Raw genomic sequence first — 22,656 nt, 5'->3', positions numbered from 1 at the left:
AAAAACTGACCAAAGTAGGTAATAGAAGTTTTGACAGCATCTCCTTACATGTTTACTTTGTGAGCGCTTAGAAACTTCATATGCTGCTAAACCGTAGAATTGAAATGCTAAATAATACATGATTTCTCTCCTCCAAAACATTATTGTGCAATAGATTCACTTTCTAGAAACAGGTCATTATTTCAATGAAGTTTCAAAAAAAGCTCACTCAGCTCAAGCAAAAGTACATTATGTTCTATTCAAAGAGAAAGAAAAATTGCTATTTTCGGCTTTGTTCAGATAGCTGAATGAGGTTTGTCACCAAATGTCAATGCAACAGATACTGAAAGAGAGGAAAGCAAAACGGTTTTACCTATAGCTTGAGAGGAATCCACCATGGATATTCGAGACACTGGTGTCAGCAAACTAAAGAGCTGGAGTGTGAGATCAGTGGTAGTAAGGGAGGTGAATCCTTTCAGGAGTAGCTGCTGAAGTCCTGAGAAATCTGCCCATTTCAGCTGCCCTTGCAGTTTCTCTAACTTCTCCCTGTTTTCAGCTTTATCTAGTGGCAAATGAGCCAGAAGTTTATTCAGCAACCGCAGTGCCATGAGGTACTCAAACTCAAAATCTGATTCCATCAAAGCCACCGCAACCCAGAAGATGGTGGCCAGTAGGTTGGTTGGATTGTTAATATGGGATGGATCAGTGAGACTGTCCTTTAGAGAGGATGAACTTCTTGTTTTAGAGGACAGGCCTTGCTGCGTGCATGCTTGAATTCTGTCTAGTGTGGCACTGCGTGGTGGGTCCGAGCACTTGTCCACATCTCCAAACTTTTTGGGTACAGAGAAGCTCCTCTGGTGCCTACTTCGCTCAGCAGTGGCTGTGTTGCCACTTGCAGGATTCACATTCAGCTGCCCTGTGCTCTTCCGGTTTGCAGTCAGTTTGGTGTTTGATGTTAAATCTGGTGAAGATGAACTGAAACCAAGATATATAACATCCATCACATTGTGTGAATGCACAGCTTGAAAGGGTACACAGTGGATGCAAGCTGAGTATTTATCAAACTGTAAATAAATATTTAAATGGGAAAAGTAGAACACCAAACCATCTATTGCATCCTGCCTTTTTTTTCTAGAAGACAGACCCAGGCCCACAGACATGACAGAAATGAGATTCACATGGCACTGCACCAAACCAGAGCAGGATAGCCTACAGTCTAGACAGGCAAGAACAACAAGGGGATAAGAAATACAGAGCTGTGAAGTGACTTATGGCAATTCCCAATGGGACAGTGGCAGAACTGAAAACAGCTCTGGTCTTTAAAATGCCCTCATCAATGGAGCAAGCCCTGAACTTGGCACAGCTGCAGGCAAATGCACAATTGCTTACTGGGTAATGTGAGAACCTTGGACAGAAAAAACAGCGTATCTTAAGCAGAACCACAAATATAACACATTATCCTCAAGAAACCTGTCATGTGGTTGCCCAGGCTCTGGCCAGTACAAGTCCTTCAGAAAATTTTTTGTCATTGCATCGTCCCCTGCCTGTATCCTAAGATCTCTTCAAGATGGTTTAGGGAAAGTGTAGGTATTTCAATTTCAGTGACTAATGCCTCCTCATGGACTACCACATGATGATATTAACAATACCTATCAATTATCTGTACAGATGAACATGCTGTGTTGATACTGAAAAGTGAAGTTTGTTATGGAGAACAGCTAATTCCTGACTCTCTGATCCCATTCCTACCTCATATACTAGGAGTCTCTACTGTCTATAGTACTTGAAGAGAATCTTATCCTAGAATCAAGTGTCAGGGTAAAATATATTGCATCCCACTGCTTTCTGGAATGTTTCTTGTTCTTTGTTCCATCTTGGTCTTTGCTGAAATGTGCACTAAAGAAAGATAAACAGCTCTTAGTTTAGAAAGTAGAAGTGTATTTACCCTGCTCTACTCTGTCCCAAAGCACTCCTTGGGTTCTGCCATGGCACAGCACTGTGCCTACTAGCTTCAGAAATAACTGCCCTGGTATTTTTGTGCTGCACGTAAAGCATGGTAACTTATGGATGTTTTAAAAAATCTATTACCTATTCTGTTGTTACTATTAGGAGTCAGATACACATCCATCTCCCTCAGTACTATCAACAGCCATGTTACAGAAGGAGCCTGAGACTTCCCTCCATGTACAAAGGTCTACTTTCAGGCCAAGGTTTCATAAAGATGGCTGATACATCAAGCAAAATCCATGTCTACATGGGACAAAATTCCCCCTAGTTTTATTGAGGAGAACAAACCATGATCGTTTACTTCTTGGGGAATACTTCACCTGAGAATGACATGTTGTATGAAACCAGTATTACAAAACCTGTGTTCCTTCCCAGATATGTTTTCAGGTATATGATACAAAGGTGCAAAAATACAATATTTTTAAAGGATGTTAAAGTAGGTTATATCCAAGTGGCAGCAAGGTAGAATTTACAACACGTTGTGAAGTTTTATTAGTTCCATCAACATTATTTCAACTATGGCAAAATTTGGCTGAAATGTGCTCATAGTCTGGTTCTTGGAAAGTTACAAATGAGCTCAGTCTTATGAAAATTGTTTTTTCAATGCAGAACTGCACACTTAATGTCATGAAACATTAAAAAAATTCAGTTAGGAGAACAGATTCTTACCGTGATAACACCGTCAAAAGATCACTGTTCTTCAAACAGTCAGACAGGTTGTCCACTGCAGCTTCCAAAGTAAGTAGTGCCTCCATTACATACCCCTATCAATGCAGGAGGTTAAGCATTTTAACAAAGACATTAAAAAAAGTAACATTTAAAAATCTTCAGTTAATAAAAGGAACAGGCACCTACTGAAAACCTGTAATTTCTCCTGAAAAAACCCCAACATTCACATCAAAGCCACTGCCCTGAACATTAAAATGTCACTACAAGCGTGTTTTATTTTCTGCCTCTGAATGATCTATGAAGCTATGCAAGAAGGGCACACATCTCATCAAGGGATTGGTAATGGCACAGTGAACCTCTGACTTGCAGGTCACTGATTTAAGTTCTACACAAGCAGTTGTGACAGAGTATTACTGTCATCTTGTGGCAGTTTCATTACCTAAGTAAAATATGGATGTGATGTCAGTCTATTCCTTACTGAGAGCCAGTATTTCCCTTTATTAAGTCTTGAATCTTGCAATAAATAGTCTCTGATTGTAAAATTTCAGACTGTTTAGCTAAACAGAGTGAACATCATAGTGCAGTGAAAGGTCTGTATTGAGTTAAGCCAGTGTAAGCTTTGTACTATTATGGATGGTGCGGATTTCCTTATTCCTAAACATGTTAGCATTTGAGGAATGAGATGGTGTCTACTTCATGTTGTAAGATTACATCACCAGATGGATGATGGATTCCTTAAGCACAAATTAATGAAGCTGAAAAGGAAAAAATAGTCATCACAAAGATTTCATTTTGAGTGACAATTTTTCTATTTTCAACTAATATTTTCTAGTTTTTCTCTTTAGAGCTATATAAGATTGTAACAGCCTGAAGAAAGCTTAGATAAGGTACATATGAACTCAGCAAACTCAGAAGTAACATTTCCTAAGGCCACATTCTACTCCTCATCGCATGACTCCACAACACCTTGTTAAAATGGTAATTTTAAATTAAGTATGCATTGAATCAACAGTTCTAAGAAGCATTATTTACACATGCATACCTGAATCTCATCTCCATGCTCTCCAATAACTTCCACCAATCTTGACAGGAGGTCAGACAATGCGTGTGCAGAAAGCGGCTGCTTTAGGGCCCTGAATATCTGGAAAGAGCGACCAGCGTAATGTCTGGAAGAGCTTGAAAGTGCTGTTTGTAAAGCAACTTCACTCAGATGCTGCTCCAAATGAAAACCTAAGCAAAAGAAAAGGATGTCATTTTTTTTTCCTTTTTACTACAGACTTTACTGTGGGTCATAAACAGGCTGAACCTACTCTGTGAGGAGGATATGCTTGTTAGCGTACGCTGCAATCACTGTGAGAAATGGAGATGCAGAAATGTCTGTGCTTTGGAGAATCTTACATTTATTTTGCACAGAATGCAAGAAAATTAACTCCAAAACAAATTTCTGAGTCTGAAATTAATAACCTGATTTATTTTTTTACAGTTCCTGGACAAACTTTCAAGCCATCCACTGTTCTTGCTGGCAGCAATAGTAACTTCTGAAAATTCCCAAACCTAAAGCCAAGTTGAATTAGGAGTCTTTCTATTAGCTTCAGAAGGCTTTGGATAAGATCTTTAATATAAATACTGATGCTGCATTCTGCTTTGATCTTGGAAGATATTTAATTAGTGACCGTGTTGGTTTTCAAAATACAATCAGCACATTTCCTAAGTTCTAAAAACATAATAAATGAAAATTAAATTTTTATTGCCAGAAGAAATTTAACAAAGTACATTTACTTAGTAGCTGTGATGTATTTTACCAACAGGACACAGAAGAGATTTTATCTGGCAGAACCAATCAAAAGGCTTTCTACCAACAGCTTTGAAGAAATATTCAGTTCAACATTTAGCCACCATTTAATCTAGCATGACTGTTCTAAAGCAATTCTTTCATATGTCATACGTTCTTGTTAAGACATATTTATTGTGCTTCTGCATAAGCAGATCTACCAAGTCATAGGATAAACATTAAGTGTGACCACAAGGGAATATTTTTTTAGTTATGAAAGGAAATATTTACCACCTGACTTGGAATCTTTAAATACAGATACAACATGGCGGAGAAAATTAGTGAGCTGTTCAGCACTCTTGGTGTTCTGATTTTTGGGAGTGATATCTTCATGGCACCAAAGTGGACCAAATGCCCTTAAAGAGATACATAACAAAGTGCAAAAATTGAGTTATCTGAAATAAATGTAATCAGTTAAAATATATAATCTGTACAGCCACTTAGATATTTACAGGGTGATGACCTGGAAAACATGCAACTGAACAGAATTTTAAATACAAATAAAGAAATATTCCCATGCTGTAAATTTTAAAATATAAGCTATGCTGTGTAAAGAGCAGCATAAACAAATCCCTGTTTTTCAATTTAAGATTGTGCCTACAATCTGCTGGCTGCGGTTGGTAGTTAATATTAGTTTCACTATGGCCTTTCACTATGCCCTGTACAATTTATGTCTTATTTTATAATAATAAAACTGTCTTCTTCCATTAGTTCATTGCTGAACATAAAACTATAAGTCAATTAAACATTTTGTTTCTGTCAGACAAGATTTTTTTCTGTTTTTTTCTGACACTGTAGTGCTTTTAAGTACCTACCTACTAAGGTACATATCAATAAAAGAGGAATGGGAGTCTGCAATTACTATTAAAGCTCAGTCATTTTCCTTTAAGTTGCTTCATGAAAGTATGCATTTCGAGCACAAACATATCTTCTGCTTATCTGCATTACCTGGTTGTCAGGAACTCAATTAATTTGTTTGCTTTCTCATCTGATTCAGCTGCAGTGTCCATGTCCTCAACTTCTTGTGTAATCTGTGGGAGATTTCCACTGCTGCCTCCCAGACTGATACTGGAGGAGGTGGAGCTGGAGCTCAAGCCAGAGTCTGGCACTGGAGAGGACTGGTATTCCCGCAGAAAGTCAAAGCCACCTGCCAGCCAAAAGGGAGGAGATAAAGACGGAATACACTGTTGGGCCAGCTTTGCAGATGGAAGTGTCTGCCAAGCAGCTCTTTTCAGAGTCAGCAGCAAAAACCTTCCACTGGGAAATGTGGGGAAAACCTGCAGAACACAACAACCCTCAAATGCTGATGGGAGTGAAGATGGTACTTTGTTTCTAAATGTGTAGAATCCAGTCTAAAATGAAAAATATCAAGGCCAGATTTCTTTTTTTACTGCACAAGGACAACAGTACTTGGAAAACAAATATTCTAGGGCGTTTTACATTCAGAAGTAGGACTTTTCATAAAGTGAATTTAGAAGCTGGCAAAGTGCATGCGAAGTTCACTTCTCTAGACTAGTCTGATGTGGAAAAAAACTGCAGGGTGGAATTTTTAGGACAATTATGCTGTCTAATTTTACAAATGTAATGGAAATCAAGACACAAATATTTAAGGCTTCTGTTCAACACCTTTAGTAACTGTAACCACTGGACTAGTCATGCAAAATATTTTCAGCATTAGGATGAAATACCTGAGTAAGAGCTCTGCTACATCAAAAGCTTGCCACAGTTTCAGAGCTAAAATTAGAAACTAAGACCTGTTTTCTTAAGGTTAGACTTTTAATCATGTTAGGCTGTATCTACAACAGAAAAAAATGGCCTTGTGGGAAAAATGGGAGCAGGACAAAATCCATTGCAAATCAGAAGACTCTTAATTTAGTTGCCTGACATTATGTGGAACAAACCTGAGCTCAAGTGTTTTCAGTTAGGATTCTTTGCTATAGCTACTCACCCACACTCTCACTCTTTATATTAGCTTCTCAAAAACCAGTCCAAAATACCAAGTCTTGATAACTTCTTGAACTTCAGAGGGTCAGACTCAGGGTACCAATTACATTTTTCAGATGCAATAATGAAAACACTTTTTCATTTTGGCAGAAAAGCAGTAATATAATTTTAATGTAAGAATTTTATTCTGCATTTAATAATTCATAGGTATGCCCTGGAAAAGAAATCTTTGGCCAAAATAATTAATCAACCTAAAATACCTATCCCGTCTGCTCATTAGTTTAAAATAATTTTGTTGTGTCTCAGAAAAAATAATAAGTTATCAAGTAATATTCTTTATAAAGCCAAATTACTTATTACTTCCTAAGGAACCATGGAAACACCACTAATTTGAGAATCTTTACTTTTCATTTTTCACTGTATGGTAAAGTTCTTCACCCTCTTGCAACAAATAAACCTACATCCATAACTTTATATTGATTCTCTGATTCCTTCAAAACTCAATGGTACACTTGCTTTCAGTAATATTATATGACAACAGAAAATCTAACTAGCAGCTTTCTGCAAACTGTTCCCAACCAGCTCCTTAAAAACAGGTAGATTGCTAAAAGTAATAGAACACTGACCTCAGCAGAGGTCTGAAGTAAGCCTCCTAATGTAGAAACAGATTTCAGGACAGAAATGAAATGTCTCAGTGATATAAAGGAGGGTGTGTATCATGTGAAATTTAACTTAATAATGGAAAATCTGAACTGCACATTCTTGCTGCTCTTTCTGTGTTAGAATTATTATACTCATTTCTTTTAAGGTTGAGGAATGACTGTTCTCATTTCAAGTAGCCCTGGCTCCCTGAGGGGGGAATCAAGAAGTTTTAGCCCTATTAATTTTAAAATATTACATTACATATTTTGCCTTACATTAGGTAACTTTCTCACTATTATGAAAAGTTATCTAATCATAAATGGCATGCACCTCTAGGGTAGTTCACATGGAATTAATATTAATGGGAACTGTTCATATTTGCCACTTTATTACTTTGATTTATCAAAACCTGACAGTATGATACAGTGTTCTTCTTTTGCTTCATTACCTGTGTAAAGATATTCAGGTAAGTATGCTGGTTGTACTGTCAGAGTCTTGGTCTCATTCATCTCTCTGGTCTGAAGAAGCACAGACGCAATGGCTTGATAGTTGTTATTGCAAGATAATGCAATCAAAAGGTGAAGCAGTAACTTTTTACTGTGTTCAAAGACCTCTGGGCGGTAATGGTCAAGACCTAAAAGAAAAGGTTACAGCAATCTCTGAATATGAAGTAATAGTAAACAAGGTCACATTCCAGAAATAGCAAAAATTCCAAGCCAGTTCATGACAACAGAGCAAATAAACAAAAGATGGAGTATTTCCAGACACAGTCACCAGTTCTGTTACTAAAATGTATGTGTATGCTTAGTTTCCAGTCTGGGGTCTCACACAGGAGGTACAAAGACTGAGTGGCAGTACAGCTTTCTGCATTCTGTCTCACTGCAGTGTTAATTTGACAGGTCTGTAAAACCTTTAAAGATGAGGTGTTCTTGATGGTGGTTGTAATTACATTGCTTACCACAGTATCTGGCTTTCTGGGACAGATATCAGCTTTAGAATGAGTGCAAACTGTAAGAGGCAGATACTGATTTATTAAAAAAGGACCTTAGAGACAAATAACTTGAAAAAGAACTTCAACTACCAGTGAGTAGCATGAGAAATTAGCCCCTAAATCAGGATGCAGAACTCAGACTGAAGATATAGCACTGAAAGACTCTGATTTGGTTTACACTGCTGATATCTGTAAGATTTTAAAACAGCCTGAATAGTTCACCAATCACAAATATGAAGGAAACAGCTATTTCTGCACTCTGTTTTAGTAATCTCTTTTTGATTCTCTTTCAGTACCTTGCAGTATATTTAAACATACTTTCTTCTGTTTAGGAGTAGTTTCAGTGCTGAAAAAATTAATTTTTTTCTCCTTCAACTCCTCTCTTCTCAGGATATATTCCTCTTTAAAAAAGCAGCTACTTCATTACTCTGTGTGGCAGCAGCCGGCAGATCTTTCAAGTCAGGTATTTTCTAATATACTCTATTCATGCTGGTTCTTGTTTGGCCTGCAATAATAAAGCTGCTCATACTGTCATAGTCTGAACACTGTGCCTTTGGCTCCTAAGGGCAATTCTTTGGAGGCCCTGTGACCCTTGGTCTCACTCATCTCCCAGAACCCTCCTCCAAAGAACTGCAGCCATCCTGTCCACCTCTTTTTCAGCTTCTTAAGGTTTCTGTTCCTATTCCCCTTTCTCCATTTACTTCCACCTACCAGGAGATAACGAACGCATCCTACCTTGTTTTAACACACATCTGAAAGATCGTAAAAAATTATTTTAGTTGAAAATAAATTCTATATTGGCAACACTTGTAGCTGAAATCCTATTAAACCCCAAGGATGTATGAAAGTATTGGCACAGCTCTGCTAACTAGGAAGTGAGAAGGACAGTTCAGTCTTTGTGCTTGTCCAGTGCTGGTGCCTTCTTGAACCTGGAAGAGTTCCAAGGAGGGTAAGCTTCTGTGACATGGACACATTTCCATGGGAAAGGAGTCTAGCTGCTCAACTCATTTCACACTGGTTGCAAAAGACATTTTAAACAGCAGTGATTTTCATGCACTAGAGCTAGGAAGTTCAAACCAGCAGTCTGCCTGCCTGCTTCACCAACAGTACTACAAACCATTCAATAGCCTATTAAACACACATACATTGCAAAATTCTTTCATTTTAATATTTTCTCACTCCTTCCAATAAATGTAAGGATACCAGCTCTTCAGCTAGCCGCCATACTGGTTTCTACTTTGCCTTTCAGTCAGATGCATCTGCCTGCTTACATTGCAACAGGACAGCAATACTTTATTTTTAACTACATTCACACCCTTGGCTAATGTGTAGCATAACTTCCTTACAACCTCACAAGAGCTCTACTGCAGAACAGAAAAATTTTCCACAGGAGGTATAACCCTAGAGAAACTGAACTTGAAGCCTGAAAGCTGTGATCTCACTTTAGTTACCACCAAACCAGTTACATTTTGCTACCAGTTAAATTTAGTTTTAATTCATATAACCGAGGGATTGTCTCAAACGGTATTAATAAATAAATATTTATTCCTTATAAAAAATCTGTGATTTTGAAACCTTATTGCACAAACAAATAACTAAAGACATTTTTCTAATGGATTACTAGTATCATAACTCTGTTTCTGCATATGTTTATTTGCATGGCTTTCTACATACCTCTCAGATTTAGGTGAAATTGGCCAAAATATTAAAAAGCTTCAAAGTTTTGAGACTAATTTACAGACTGTAACTGCCTTGGGCTGTTTCTTTTAGGGTGGGGGGAGGAAATCATAAAACATGTGAGAAACACAGTTCTACAGCTTCAGCAAAACTAAAGTAAAAGGACAACAGTACATTTACACTTTGTTTCTTGTTCTGTTGGTCTTACCTAAAAAGAGAGCATGTAGCAATAAAGGGAGGTGAAGAGCCCAATCTTCTCTCACACTGTGATCCACTACCATCTCGGTCATGAAGATAACAGCAATATTGCACCTGGAAGTTAAACCACAGCATCAGTTTCAAACCTCTTGGAAATAGGAAAGCAGAAACAGGATGCCTATTTCTGAAGAAATACACAACCTATAAATTTACACATTTGTAGCATTTCTTCTCAATATGGTTAATGATGAAGCACTTTAGTTATAGTATCAAGTAAATAAGCACCCATTACAGGAAAAAACCTATTATTGTCAATACAAATTATGTAAAAGAGGAATTTCAGAATATTCACAGCCTAGTTAGAATAAAAGAACAAAGTGCTAGGAATAACAGGCACAAAGGCCTGGGAAAAAGAAATTTCCCTTTTCTGTTTCAGTTGTTTCAACAGTCTTATTTTTATCAGTGATGTCCTACATTGTAAATAGGCTTTCTGGCAGAAATCTGGTAGAATTGTGAGCTTTAATTGCATGTTGATTTTTGCACTGGAAATCAACAGAAATTGAATGTATGATTTTCAGATGTTCTGAGTGGTGGGACAGTTGGGTTGGTGTTGGTCAACGACTAAGAGGAAACATCTCACTGTCTGAAATGTTAGAATGAGAAACTGCTCACCTATGAAGGGGTCCCCGAGGTGTGATGGTTTCTGGGAGATAGTCCACAAGTGGTGCCCAGCATCCTCCATTGTAAGGCATGGGCAGGGGATGTGGCTGTTTGGTTTCAACAATATTCAATAACCAGCTTGTATATGGAGAAACAGGATCATCTGCATTGAAAAGCATTCAAAAAAACTGCATAAAACTCAAGTCTGGTTACCTATTTTTGAGAAATACTAAAATAGATTTTATGCTAACATGTGAGTTCAGCTGTTTGGAATAATGTGATAAGATGCCATGAGGTTTGCAAATTCCTGCATTCAATAACAAGTGATGCATTTTTAATCCCTCTTTCATGCTGCTGGAAATTAAAGAGATTCCAGGCAGACAGCACTGAATGGTAGGAGCAGCAGCTGAATCCCTGCTGTCACTTAGTAGCTTTGGATCCAGATCACAAAGCACCAAGCAACAGACTTTCACTTCAAAAATGAGGGAAAAGTTCAGCCAACAAAGCTGCTGTCAGAAGCCATCTGCTGCAAGGAGCTGAGTACCAGTGACACATTCTTGCAACTCCTCACCAGTGCCCTGCTGAGCGATGCTACAAAGGCAGAAGTTAAATGTCCTGAATTAGCAAGGAGGCATAAGGAATGCAAAAAACATCTTCAGGGTAATTTTCTTTCAACGGGGATGAATTATATCTTGAATTTCTCAAAGATGTATTTAACTTTGCTTTAGTATGACAGCTGCTGTTTGTTAATGAGCATTAGGGTTTTTTTCTTCCACCTGTTTATCTGCAGTGATGTGGGTCAAGTAAGTTATTTCCACCACTTTCTGTCTTGTCTCAGCTGCACAGTTTCGTTCATCTCTCCTGTATTTTGTTCCCTCTCATTCCACTTGATTTTCCCACTGGTCAGTTTTTATTTCTGAGGTTTGGCAGTCTGTGATACACTGCCATGGAAAGTATCCTTTCCAGGTCTGTTTTTGACGTACATTCAAACATTGCCCTTTTTGAATTTTTAATGAGTGTTATTTTTTGTTCTGTTCCTTCTTTTTGTCTTTTTGTTTGTTTGTTTGTTTGTTTTGTTTTGTTATGCTTTTGTATTTTAGGTAAGCTTGAAACTCTCAGCACTTTCCTTTTTTTTTTTTTAACGGCATGTATCTGATGCTTTATCAAAACTGTTTTGATGCCTACAAAAGTATCAGAGCCAGATTTTTCTAGTGAACATCACCACTTTGTTCAGATTTCCAGATCTTCAGGAGACCTGCAATGCAGTAGCTGTTCCTCCAATTATTTCTAGATTGCCAACTTTATAACTTCCATTCTTAAGTGCTGGTCTTTTGAGGAACACTTTATATCTTTATGATTTAGACCTCTACTTAGATTCTCTGGAGGATGGTTAATTAGTTACAGATAAAGAAGAATAAACTGACTTAATAATGTAGCGAAGTATGGCATTTTCACATATTCTTCTTCTAAGAATTAACCAGATAATGTTTGCCAGATGCTTTTCACAGACAAAGCACTGCACAGGAACTACTTATTTCTACCAGTTCAAGTGTTTCACAGAAAAGTGCTTCATGAAGTTAACACCAAGACCTAAATCCTCACTTCTGTTTTCACAGGTTTATGTGCAGACTGAGAAAAAAAAGAAAAGAAGCACCTTGAAGATGCATACAATCCTTGCCTGAACAAAAGAGTTTCTGTGCTGCAGAGCTGTGTTCCCTATCTATATCCTCAGCAATACATGAATGTTCAAGTAGACTGGAGAGAGAGGAGAAGCCATACCCCCAAATCCTTCACAGCCTGGGCTGGCTGGCTGAGGGACAAAGTTGCACTTTCTTAATGGAAGTTGCATTGTGTTTCTTGTAGAATGACGAGAGGTAGAAGAATTACTTTTTCTTATTAGAATTCTACATAAATGTCAGTAGCTAAGCAAAATACATTTTATTTTCCTTCTAGGTATTCACATACTTGCTAAAGGAACCCCTGTGAGGAGCACACTTCACATAAATATTCACAGTACTACAAACCTTGCAGGTACAGGCAGGAAAAAACATTTGGGCACTAGCTGGAGGAGACATTCCAAAAGAGCAAAGAAAATTTCAGTATTTTTTAACCTTTTATCACTCTAAGATCTCGTCAAAACCAGATATTTGTGAAGGCTGTTCTGATAATATAAACATTTTTCTGTCTTGAAAGATTGTTCATGCAGATCAGATTAGCACCAGTGCTTCAATTAACTTCTGGTGAAGCATTTGAAGTAGATGCAGCACTAGAAAGCCAAAAAAAATCCGAGACAAATGTACTGAACCCCACTGAGTTCAAGATGTTGAACACTTTTTAATGTATTTCAACACTGGAGTTTGTACATACACAATATTTTATCAGTACTGTGCTTCATAATTATGAATAGTAGTTGTTGGTGTACATTAAATTATCCTATTGTAACATATTTTACAGTCTGTGTATTTTGCCTAAGAGTATTGCCAAAAATTACTTGGATTAAGAAAAACATAAAATCTTTACTTTTAATGTCAAAATACTGTTCCAAAATGGTGTCTGTAATACCAAACCAAGACATTATGGGCTATATTGTACTTGACGTGGCTTTAATAAACCAGAGATGAAAGTCAATAACAAGATCTTGCCTCTTTTACATTTGGTTAGGGCCTAGCCAAAATATGTAAATTGTCTTCCAGAAATGAAGTCAAGCCATCCAACTCCTCAGTTTTGCACTATTGTTCAATAGTTAACATTGGTTTTCTTTGGAATCTCTGGAGAGAGCACCAGGTGTCCATTTACAGCCCATTTAGCAGAAATACAGAAAGACCAAGAAGCATGCTCAGGAGGCCCCATCTCCCCTCTAACACACGTTTGCACAGTGCAGCCAGAAACTGGTTGCAGAGAGCAGATAAAAGCTAAAGATGAGATAAGATCTCATATTTGGAAACTCCTCAACCTCTTTTCATGCTCATACAACAGTACTTGATCTGGAGGGATATACTGCCAAATGGCACAAGCTCTAATGCTCTTAGAAGTCTTTTGCCTTGCCATGTATGGAAGGCCCAATATGTTACTCTCTGGAGGATTCTCTGCTGCTGCTTTCTGTGAAGTTCTCTGGCCTTCAAATGCATTTGACTGAACCCAGATTAAACAAAGTAAATTAATTAAATGAGGTATGAAGGTAAAATAAGGACACTCGCTGAATGGTGATGCTACATTACTGTTTATACAGAACTTAAACAGAGAGGCTCTGATGGTCATTAGAATGTTTTCCTCTCCAACCAAAACACCAGATATTTCACTAATTGAAGAGAACTTACTTTTGTCATCATCGTAAGACCCTCCAGAGCTATTACTGTAGCGCGATTCGAGTCGGGTATGTGCTCTGACGACATTACTGAACCTTCAAATACAAGAAAAAAATCTTTGTTAAAAACACAGACTGACATTTAAACATCTGGACTTAAATGTTTACCCTAAAAAAAACCCCCCAGCATTTCCTTAAGCATGCACTTTCACAGGAGAGCAATTGAATGTAATGCTGATCCTTGCCACAAAACGTTTTTGCAGCCAGTTTATGAGAAGTTCTAACAGTGTGCTCCTGTGTCACAAGCTTTTAAAATTCAGCAAAGGGAAACTCTTATGCTGCAAATGTGTGATTTTTTTGAACCACGAAACTGCTAAGCATGAACTGAGATATAAACTGTTCATAGCTAGTATTTGTCACAGATCATGTTCATGGGTAAAATCCTGCCAACTTGATACAGCAGTTAAAGCATGGTGCTAATAATGCCAAGGCTGTGGGTTCAATCCCCATTTGGGCCATTCACTTCAGAGTTGGACTCCATGATCTTTGTGGGTCTCTCCCAGCTCAGAATATTCTGTGATTCTGTGACTGACTGGATAGCCCAAAGCCAAGCCTGCACAGGAACCAAGCAGGATGAACTACAGCAGATCACCCTTCAAGAGGAGAGTCCAGCAAATGCCAGAGCAGACCTAATAGAGAAGTTAAGGGATATGAGAGCCAGAGAAAACTGCACACAGCTGTCCTCAAATCTGCCGAAGATTCATGCTAAGCTAACTTTTCCTGGTGATCTCCTTTGACTTCCTTCAGCTTGTATTCTCAGAGTAATCAGGCCTGAACTGGAATGAGAGGAGCCACACTGACAGCTCACGCACTAGTGATGATCTAAAACCATTGCCATTCCTGCAAAACTAGGAAACTAATTACAAATAACAATGTATCAAACAAGACAAGACTGAAAATTTTATAGAAAAAATTCAATTCAATTTCTTACTAATGTTCATACACCTTAGTGCAGGATATTTCACTATACAACAACATATTACACTGTCTCCAAAGCATGTGTGTCCCATAAGGGTGCAATAAATCCCTTGTACAGTTGACATAAAGGCATCGTGAGCCATCCAATACATGGTATTGTATCAATGACCTTCATTATTTCGTATGCCTTGACACATGAAGTCAATATTAATGGACATTCTAAGGTTGACACACTGGTTTTGAAGTACAGATGCACTTACAGCCGGCTTTGGTAACATAAATGCCAGCACTGAATTCAGGCAAATTATTTTCCATTCTTTTCTGAGGTGTCTTTCAGCAGGAACCTGAATACCAATATCAGAACTTTGTCATTTTCCTTTCATTTTTATCATAAAGTCTCTGGCAGATCTGAATGCTAAAAACCTTTCTGGAGTCACATTTAAAACTTACAAAAGGCAAGAAATCCCAACTGAAAGTACTACAGGAGATGTTTGCTCAACTTGGCTGTGAATCAACTGAATAAAAATCTATCTTAAAACGATACAGTCATAAACATTTATGTAAAGAATGAAAAAATAATTCAGAGAAAAAAGAACTTTATTATCTTTTTAAGTACATTTCTAGTGCATATACTGAAAAACATCACTTAGAGTCAAATCCGTTTTACTACCAATTTGAAACCTTACTTAGCACTGAGTGACTTTTTTTACTTGCATTTAAATTAGCAGACACATATAAATAACCTGACAAAATGCTACTAATGTTTATAACATGTAGCAGGCAAGTAATTCAAAAGGTTCTGAAGTACAGAAAGGTTTGCTCACATAATTTTCTCTGTACCTCTAAGCTCTGAAACTTAGGGAAGGTGGGTCGGACTACTGAAGTGATACTAGTGACTATAAGCAACTAATGTAATACTAATACACTTACTGACAAATGCTATTATAAATTGTCCAAAGTTCTCCTGCAAAACTAAGAGTGTTTCTGTGAGAGAAACAATCTGTATGTCTGTGCTCTAGGATCTGATGGCCTTTAGGCTTTGCATTTATTCATTTGTCATTTGTCAGTATGCACCATAAGTAGCAAAAGTCTAAACTGAATATATGATTTATAAGCAAGGTATTTTCCATAGCTGTCCTCTATAAGACATTTCACCCAAAGGAGGTGTCTTTGCAATCACTGACATAATCACCAGCACAGTCTGCAAACCAAATTTTACACACTGTCCATGAAATCAAATGGTGTGATCAAATTTGATTTTCCGTAAAGATTTTAGTAGTTATTATTTGGTGCACTTTCCTGTTTTTTTCTTTCACCTTTGTGGATAGTTCCTACAAAACCATGACCTACTGAGCACAATTCATTCAATGTAAGTTTAACAGTTGTTCCTTTACAATGTAGTTTTAAACAAGAGTTGGGAACTAGAATCAAGAGAATAGCTTTTTTTAAAAAAAATTATACATACTGGGATAACCCCACTTAGGAACAGTCTGAACACCAGAGTTCCTCGCAATACAATGCAGAACTTTGTCCAACATCTCACCCTTAGCCTAGGAAAACATGTACACTTTGGAGGAAAAAACCCCAAGCCACAAACCTTTCATCAGTCTCTTTCACCACTCTGTTCTCCTCTGCATCAGGAAAACTATCTTGGCCAGCTACAACAGTGTTACTGCTGGAGGTGGTTCCTGTATATGAGAAGTGAATAAGAACACCTGTTACATGCAGCAGACACCATCTGCAAAGCAATAAAAGCCCATAACTTAAAGGGTTTTTTAGCAGCTATAGTCAAAGTGACCATCCTGCAAGTACTTGCACATATGAATGAATGAACAGTCACTTCTACAGACCAGGACCTGCTTCCATGGCTGGATGGTGTAAAGTTCACATGCTTTGACAAGTAGATTAACAGAATGATAGTCTTCTACTCCTTAATCTAAGCTCATGCTCGTGACATAGCCTATTGTTTTTCAAGGATTTGGCAAAACATGTACAAGGTTAAATGTGGGGTTGGTTCTTAAGCATATTTGACTACTGCAGCTCGGAAATAGCATTAGGCCTTTCAAAACAGAACTGCCACACCACTGAGGCTCTCAGTTTTCAGGAAACTCTGCTTAAGATCACCACATAGATGATAATTTCTTGTTCTGAGTAAAAGAACCACTAGAGAGTGGAGTTTTCTGAAGAGTGGAAGAATTCTGAACAGCATCAAATATTGGTAATATGCTATTAAAATAGTTAAGATAATTAAGCGTATGTTAACAAAGCATATACACCATTAGGAATTAAAAAGAACTGTAATTTAGACATGCAACAAGGCCCTGAAACTTGTACTTTATGTACACAGGTCCAAATGGATGGAAAAGTAAGAGATTGTTTTTTTACAAAGAGATGAAGACTCAAAAGAGCAGGAGAGCACAATGAAAACACATTCAGGCCATACCAGAAGCTGCAGCTGAGGCTTTGTTACTGGCAGCAAAGCGGTAAAATGGAGGATTATCGCAGTGTTGGACTATGGGGTTCACTGGGTCGGTTTGCTGCAGCTCAAAAAGAAGTTCTTCCATTGTCTGAATAGTGTTATTGCGACATAGATATATTGCAACCTTCTTTATCTGTGGAAGAAAACAACAGTTGTTAAACTCTGAACAATATGAATTTCCAGAGAAATCAATGAATGTTACACTGCAGTACTGAAACGATCGAGGATGCAAGTGTTGCTCTTGGGCAGACACCACAACCACGTACAGTTCATATGGAAATAAAACTTCTCACTTTGACATCAAGATCATTTCCCCAGCAGAGTGAATCTATGATTTAATTACTTCAAAGTTTTTGCTTACTATTCAAAATGAACTGTTTAGGTATATAACTATATATATAACATGCACATCTACAAAACTGTAGCTGTGGCCACAAAGATTAAGCCAGGCTCTGAGTTGCTACTTATATCTGTAGGCAAAGTAATAGCAAACTGAAGAAAGGCAGAGCAATTATGTATACAGACTTCATGTATACTGATTTGAAAAATCTGAGAGTATAGTTTATAGAAACTTTGGAAATTTCTATCAATCTTTTAACAAGACCTCAAACCTGCACTGCAGCAATGAGGACTGTTGAGATACTGAGACTGAATTAGGCTGAATTCTTGAGGAAAAAAACCCTGATCACTATTAAAAGAGACTCTCTCCAGCTCAGAAACACTTGATTCATAAACTGCTGGAGCTGGGAGACCATATGGGGATGTATCTCTTCGTTCTTGCCTGCTTGTTTTTAAAGATGTCCCTAAACAGATGCTTATAGGGAAGCTAATATATTACACTGAACTGTCTGTTGGCCTCACCAAGTATTGCTGTTCTTATACTCTTAAATACTCCCATTAAAATAACTTCCTTACTGCTTCTCTTTCCCCTCTTTTTTTCTTTTTGCTTAGAGAAAACGCACATATGCAAAGCCTCTTTTACTCTACTGTGCTAAAAATTTCCCAGGGACTTTCCAGATACAAATCCATCTCCTTCCTGAGGCTCATTTCTGGTTGGGTTCACAGTGCCACTTTCAGCATCTCTCACCCCTGAAGGGGTCACGTCCCCAACACTAAGTCTTTGCTGAAGAGGTTTCTGAACTGTAAATATTCTAAGAAATCTTTCAGTACATAATGTGGAAGAACGGACAGCTCAGCAATTTGTACTGGGGCACTGGGAAAAAATGCTTAAAGGAAACATAAGAGACAAAGCAATTAATCTAGATGATGAAAAAACATTTAGAAAATGAGTCAGGCATGCTTTTGGCTTGGACCCACACAGGGAGAACAGATGGCTGAAGGTACAAAGCAGCCGGTGACTGCCTCGGGGGCACAGGGGCTCCTAAAGGAGATGGGCAAACTGGCAATCTTGCAACTCTGTGGTCTTTTAAGCCCAGGTGACCTGGAACAGTGCTGATAAACTGTCCAAACGATCTTTGTTTGCTAAAGTGTATCTGTTATCTACATGATAATGGAAGACACATGTTTATGGTATCAGCAGTCTTGTGTAGTTAACAGCTAGGTAGGATTTCTTAAGGGCACTAGCAAAACACTGAGCAGATGCATGTGATAAGACCAGTTCGTTTTCCTACTCCAGACAAAGCTATTAGTGAAGGGGTGACTCATAAGCACAGTCAGGTTTCCTACGGAAGCTAAAAACTTTTTCAGATTTTGCAAAATCCGAAAATCAGACTTTTAACTCAACATTACAAAACACAGATTAACTGGGTGGTAGAAAACGCGGGAACCTTGTCAGCTGCTGCCACCACCAGCCCCTGGAAGCCTGGGAGGGAGACCAAAAAAGGCAAACACGCAAAATAGGAGATGCTGAGCAGATGAAGCTGTAGATGTCAGAACAGATTGCTCTCTTCGTGGAGTAAGAGGACTGTACTGTCCTAGAAGAGGACAGGGCTGTGAAATCCAAGGCTTTGGGGCAAAGAAAGAATTTGAAGAAAGCAGTGCTCTGGGTAGGAGGGAGTTTGAGGAAAGGCTTCTCAGAGCTGTGGAATGGTAACAGATTTGGAGAAAGGAGGTGCTGAAAGCTTTGGGTTGGCAAGTATCTGGATGGAGGATAAGGTACGTGAGGAGCTCCTGGGCAAGACGTGACAGGGTTATTTTCCAGTCAGGCTGGATTTAGGAGTCAGACATGTCCTCAGCACAGGACTACTACTTCCTCTCAGAAAACTGCCCCTGCTCCTTTTGTAAGCTGTCAGAAATGAGGGCAACAGCCCTCATTTTGTGTCTTGTCTCTAACAAGTGATTTCCACTTGTTCTCTGCCAACATAGCTTCTCCTGATGGAGACCCCTTTTGGGCATAACCCCAAGTCTGTCATAGATTGTAGGATGAGTCAGGTTGGAAAGAACTGGGGAAGTCTCTCATCTAACCTCCTGCTCAAAGCATGGTCAGCACTGAATAGAAAGCCTCTGTCACACTTGAGGGAAAGGTCTTACTTCAGATCAACCCCTTTGTCTTCCTCTCATAAAACCCTTAAGCTTATTCTTACATCAACTCCACTTCCAAATTTTTCCTCTTTTGACTAGTTAGACACATATATACACTGATTTGAGAATATAGAACAGTAAACCTACAATAAAAGGAAACAAACAGGATGACTATGGTATGATAACATTTTGAAGATTTTTATAGGCTTCTTTATTTTTCTTTATTCTAATATGCATAGCAGTTATCATAAACATTTTGGGCAAACTATTACTTCAGCAACTGTAAATGAAGAATGTTTATGAGGCTTTTAAGATAAATTTCATCACATTAATAGTAATTTCAAATGTATTTCAGGGAAATCAGTGGAAAGAGGTTAACTAATAAAACAACATATTGTAATTGTGCTGGAAAATTCTCTAAATTTAGATTCTGTTTCACGCACCAACTGAGCAATAAGGAACATGGGAATAGAACTAGCCTGCTTTTCTCAGACAGCCCTGATTTTATTTTAGCTTGAATAATAACAATATCCAGCACATTGCAGCAACCGTTAGATAATTTATGACAGTCGTGTAGAGGCAGAAGTTGATATGGTAAGGAGCTTATAAAGGTTAACTATCTTCTGTCTCTTGAGATGTCCCACAGAAAGCTCTAGTCTGCTAAAAGAGAAGAGAATATAGCATTTTCTGGCAATTAATGCCCAGTCTCTATTGCTGTCCCTGTACACAGACATGCAAAGTTTCTCTTTGCTTGAGAGAAGCCCATCTCCTACTTGCAATGGGGTGTGCTCCGCTGGTGGAAACTGAGATTTGAACTACTCAATTCCTTTCTTTTAATTTCAGTTTCCTGGCACTTTTATTCCTGCCATTTAATTTTGTACAGTGTGTTAGGGAATATGTTGGTATTTCTTAGGGTATATGTTGGTTTTGATACAGAAATTAATTTTCTGCAGGTGATAGCTGTTTTCCTCACTAAAACCTATGTTATCAGCAGTAAATAAAGTGCAAAGACTTACATAGGGTAAAAGGATGGTATCACTGCTAACACCACACAAACTAATGAGGAACTGCAGTGTTATCCTAAGGTTGTTGCTCCATTTTTCATTGTTGGCCAAAGCATTCCAGACATTTTCCATCTCTGGTCCAGGAATTTCATCTCCATACTGCAAAGAATCATAGGCATACATTCCTTGAAATATACAGACTTCCAAACTAAAGCATGTTCTTTTAGAGCATTTTCTCATGCAAAAAACCCCAGTGAAATGCTGTAAAAAGTAATAAAACAGTATTTTTAAAAGCTGCCTGACAGACTTCAGAGCATAAACTATATCTAAAACTATTTAGGTTCTGATCCACAGAAGGACTTAAATCATATGAGAAAACAAATACTCTTGAGGACTGTGAATTCAAAAAGTAATCCTAAAATCAAGCGGGTTTTGTCTGATTGGTAGAGAGTGTTCCAGTGCAACATTTCTGGTACTGGAGGGAAGAAACAAAAGTTTTACAGGTTAGTTTCTTTGTTTGATTTGCTTTTATACCTTGGCTGTCATATACATGAGATTGTTAAGAACCAGGGAGGTGGCCTCAGGTGAGCCCCAGCCATTGCCTTTTAGTCCACTTGTGACTGCTATTTCCCCATCCTTGTCCTTCAGTTCATCTTCTGGCGTGGTAGGGCTTGACCCAGGGAGGAGCAGTCTGTTATCTACCAGTTCAATATTATGAAGCCATGGTAGCAGATAGGTAAGCATAATCTGTCTTCCATTTGGATGTGTTGTTGGAAATCGCTGGCTTACCTCTAAAATAGTAAGAGTTGAAAAGGACAACATATTAATTTATGATGGAAACCCTAAATACACTGTTTAAGTCACATTTCTGATGTTTGTTAGGCTATCTGATGGTTTTTACCTTGCACACTACAAGCATACAAAAACATGTTCTTGAGCTTCCTGAAGAGAAACACTCAATTAATGTTCAATAATAGCAAGCAATGGGTCATGCCTTCTGTCTAAAATAACTAACAGTCTGGGCTTAGAAAGAGAAAGTCACCCCTTGTTACTGTGCCATGTTATATATTAAGTGGAAGCCAATAAAGACGAAAAAGGATAATTCAGTTACAAGTAGTTACCCTAGAATTCCAAGAGCTTCTGGAGAACATACAAAAGTGATCTGCAGAATTACAAATGCCCCATTGGCCTCCAGGTTTCTAAGCTATAGTTTAAATAATAAAGCACTTATATTGAGTTTACAGAAAAAATCTTGCATATATTGGGATCCTATTTCCTGTGGGGAGGCCTATAAAGTTCATAGCTGGCTGTCAGTTCAGGAGTGCTTGTATACAGCACTTTATATAATTTATAAAAAAAGAACTGGCACTGTAAGGCAAAGGGATTTGGAAAATCTGGGATAAGAAATACAGCTTCCTGCCAAAGTGAACCACATTATCTCACATTACTAGAAATCATCTGTAAAATCAGTAGAGCAAACAATTCCTTTCTTTACTTGCTGCCTGGTTTTTAAAAATCGTGAAGACACACACTGTTCTCTCCTCCTTATGATTCTACATGTACAGAAAGGATCCCTCACTTGGACTGTAATATCCTGTATATCGGAGGTATTTTTAATGACACAGTCATTACAGTAACATGAGTAGATGATACCAGTAATAACGAACAGCATTTGCTTAATGATAAACGAGCCATCAGAAGTTCCCTACACCCGTTATTTATAACTCATGGTATCTTGGGCACTGAGAAATGTAAGGATGATGTATTGTTCCTTTACTCTCCCTCCAGCCACTACAGACTGAGTAAAAACAA

General features: G+C 38.0%; 1 protein-coding gene across 10 annotated transcripts in view; it reads right to left on the bottom strand.

The window, feature by feature from the left end:
• The window catches only part of FRY (FRY microtubule binding protein), a 198,884-nt gene that overhangs the window by 42,518 nt on the left and 133,710 nt on the right, over window positions 1–22,656 (bottom strand). For 7 of the 10 annotated variants that reach the window (XM_010400303.4, XM_039566159.1, XM_010400296.4 and 4 more), the window contains exons 32-44: window positions 21,379–21,635; window positions 20,857–21,003; window positions 17,324–17,492; window positions 16,478–16,568; window positions 13,916–13,998; window positions 10,611–10,761; window positions 9,949–10,052; window positions 7,521–7,706; window positions 5,435–5,633; window positions 4,718–4,842; window positions 3,698–3,885; window positions 2,656–2,750; window positions 353–954 (exon numbers count right to left, since the gene is read on the bottom strand). In XM_010400303.4, coding sequence (XP_010398605.3) covers window positions 353–954; window positions 2,656–2,750; window positions 3,698–3,885; window positions 4,718–4,842; window positions 5,435–5,633; window positions 7,521–7,706; window positions 9,949–10,052; window positions 10,611–10,761; window positions 13,916–13,998; window positions 16,478–16,568; window positions 17,324–17,492; window positions 20,857–21,003; window positions 21,379–21,635 — 2,397 coding nt within the window. The remainder of the gene's footprint in view (window positions 1–352; window positions 955–2,655; window positions 2,751–3,697; window positions 3,886–4,717; window positions 4,843–5,434; window positions 5,634–7,520; window positions 7,707–9,948; window positions 10,053–10,610; window positions 10,762–13,915; window positions 13,999–16,477; window positions 16,569–17,323; window positions 17,493–20,856; window positions 21,004–21,378; window positions 21,636–22,656) is intronic. The other 3 variants (XM_039566166.1, XM_039566120.1, XM_010400301.4) reach the window with 1 other exon arrangement.

Source organism: Corvus cornix, chromosome 1 (genome assembly GCF_000738735.6).
Source record: "Corvus cornix cornix isolate S_Up_H32 chromosome 1, ASM73873v5, whole genome shotgun sequence".
In the NCBI taxonomy this organism is placed as follows: Eukaryota; Metazoa; Chordata; class Aves; order Passeriformes; family Corvidae; genus Corvus; species Corvus cornix.
Note: the sequence above shows the minus strand (reverse complement) of the source record. Positions and strands in the feature narration are given on the sequence as shown.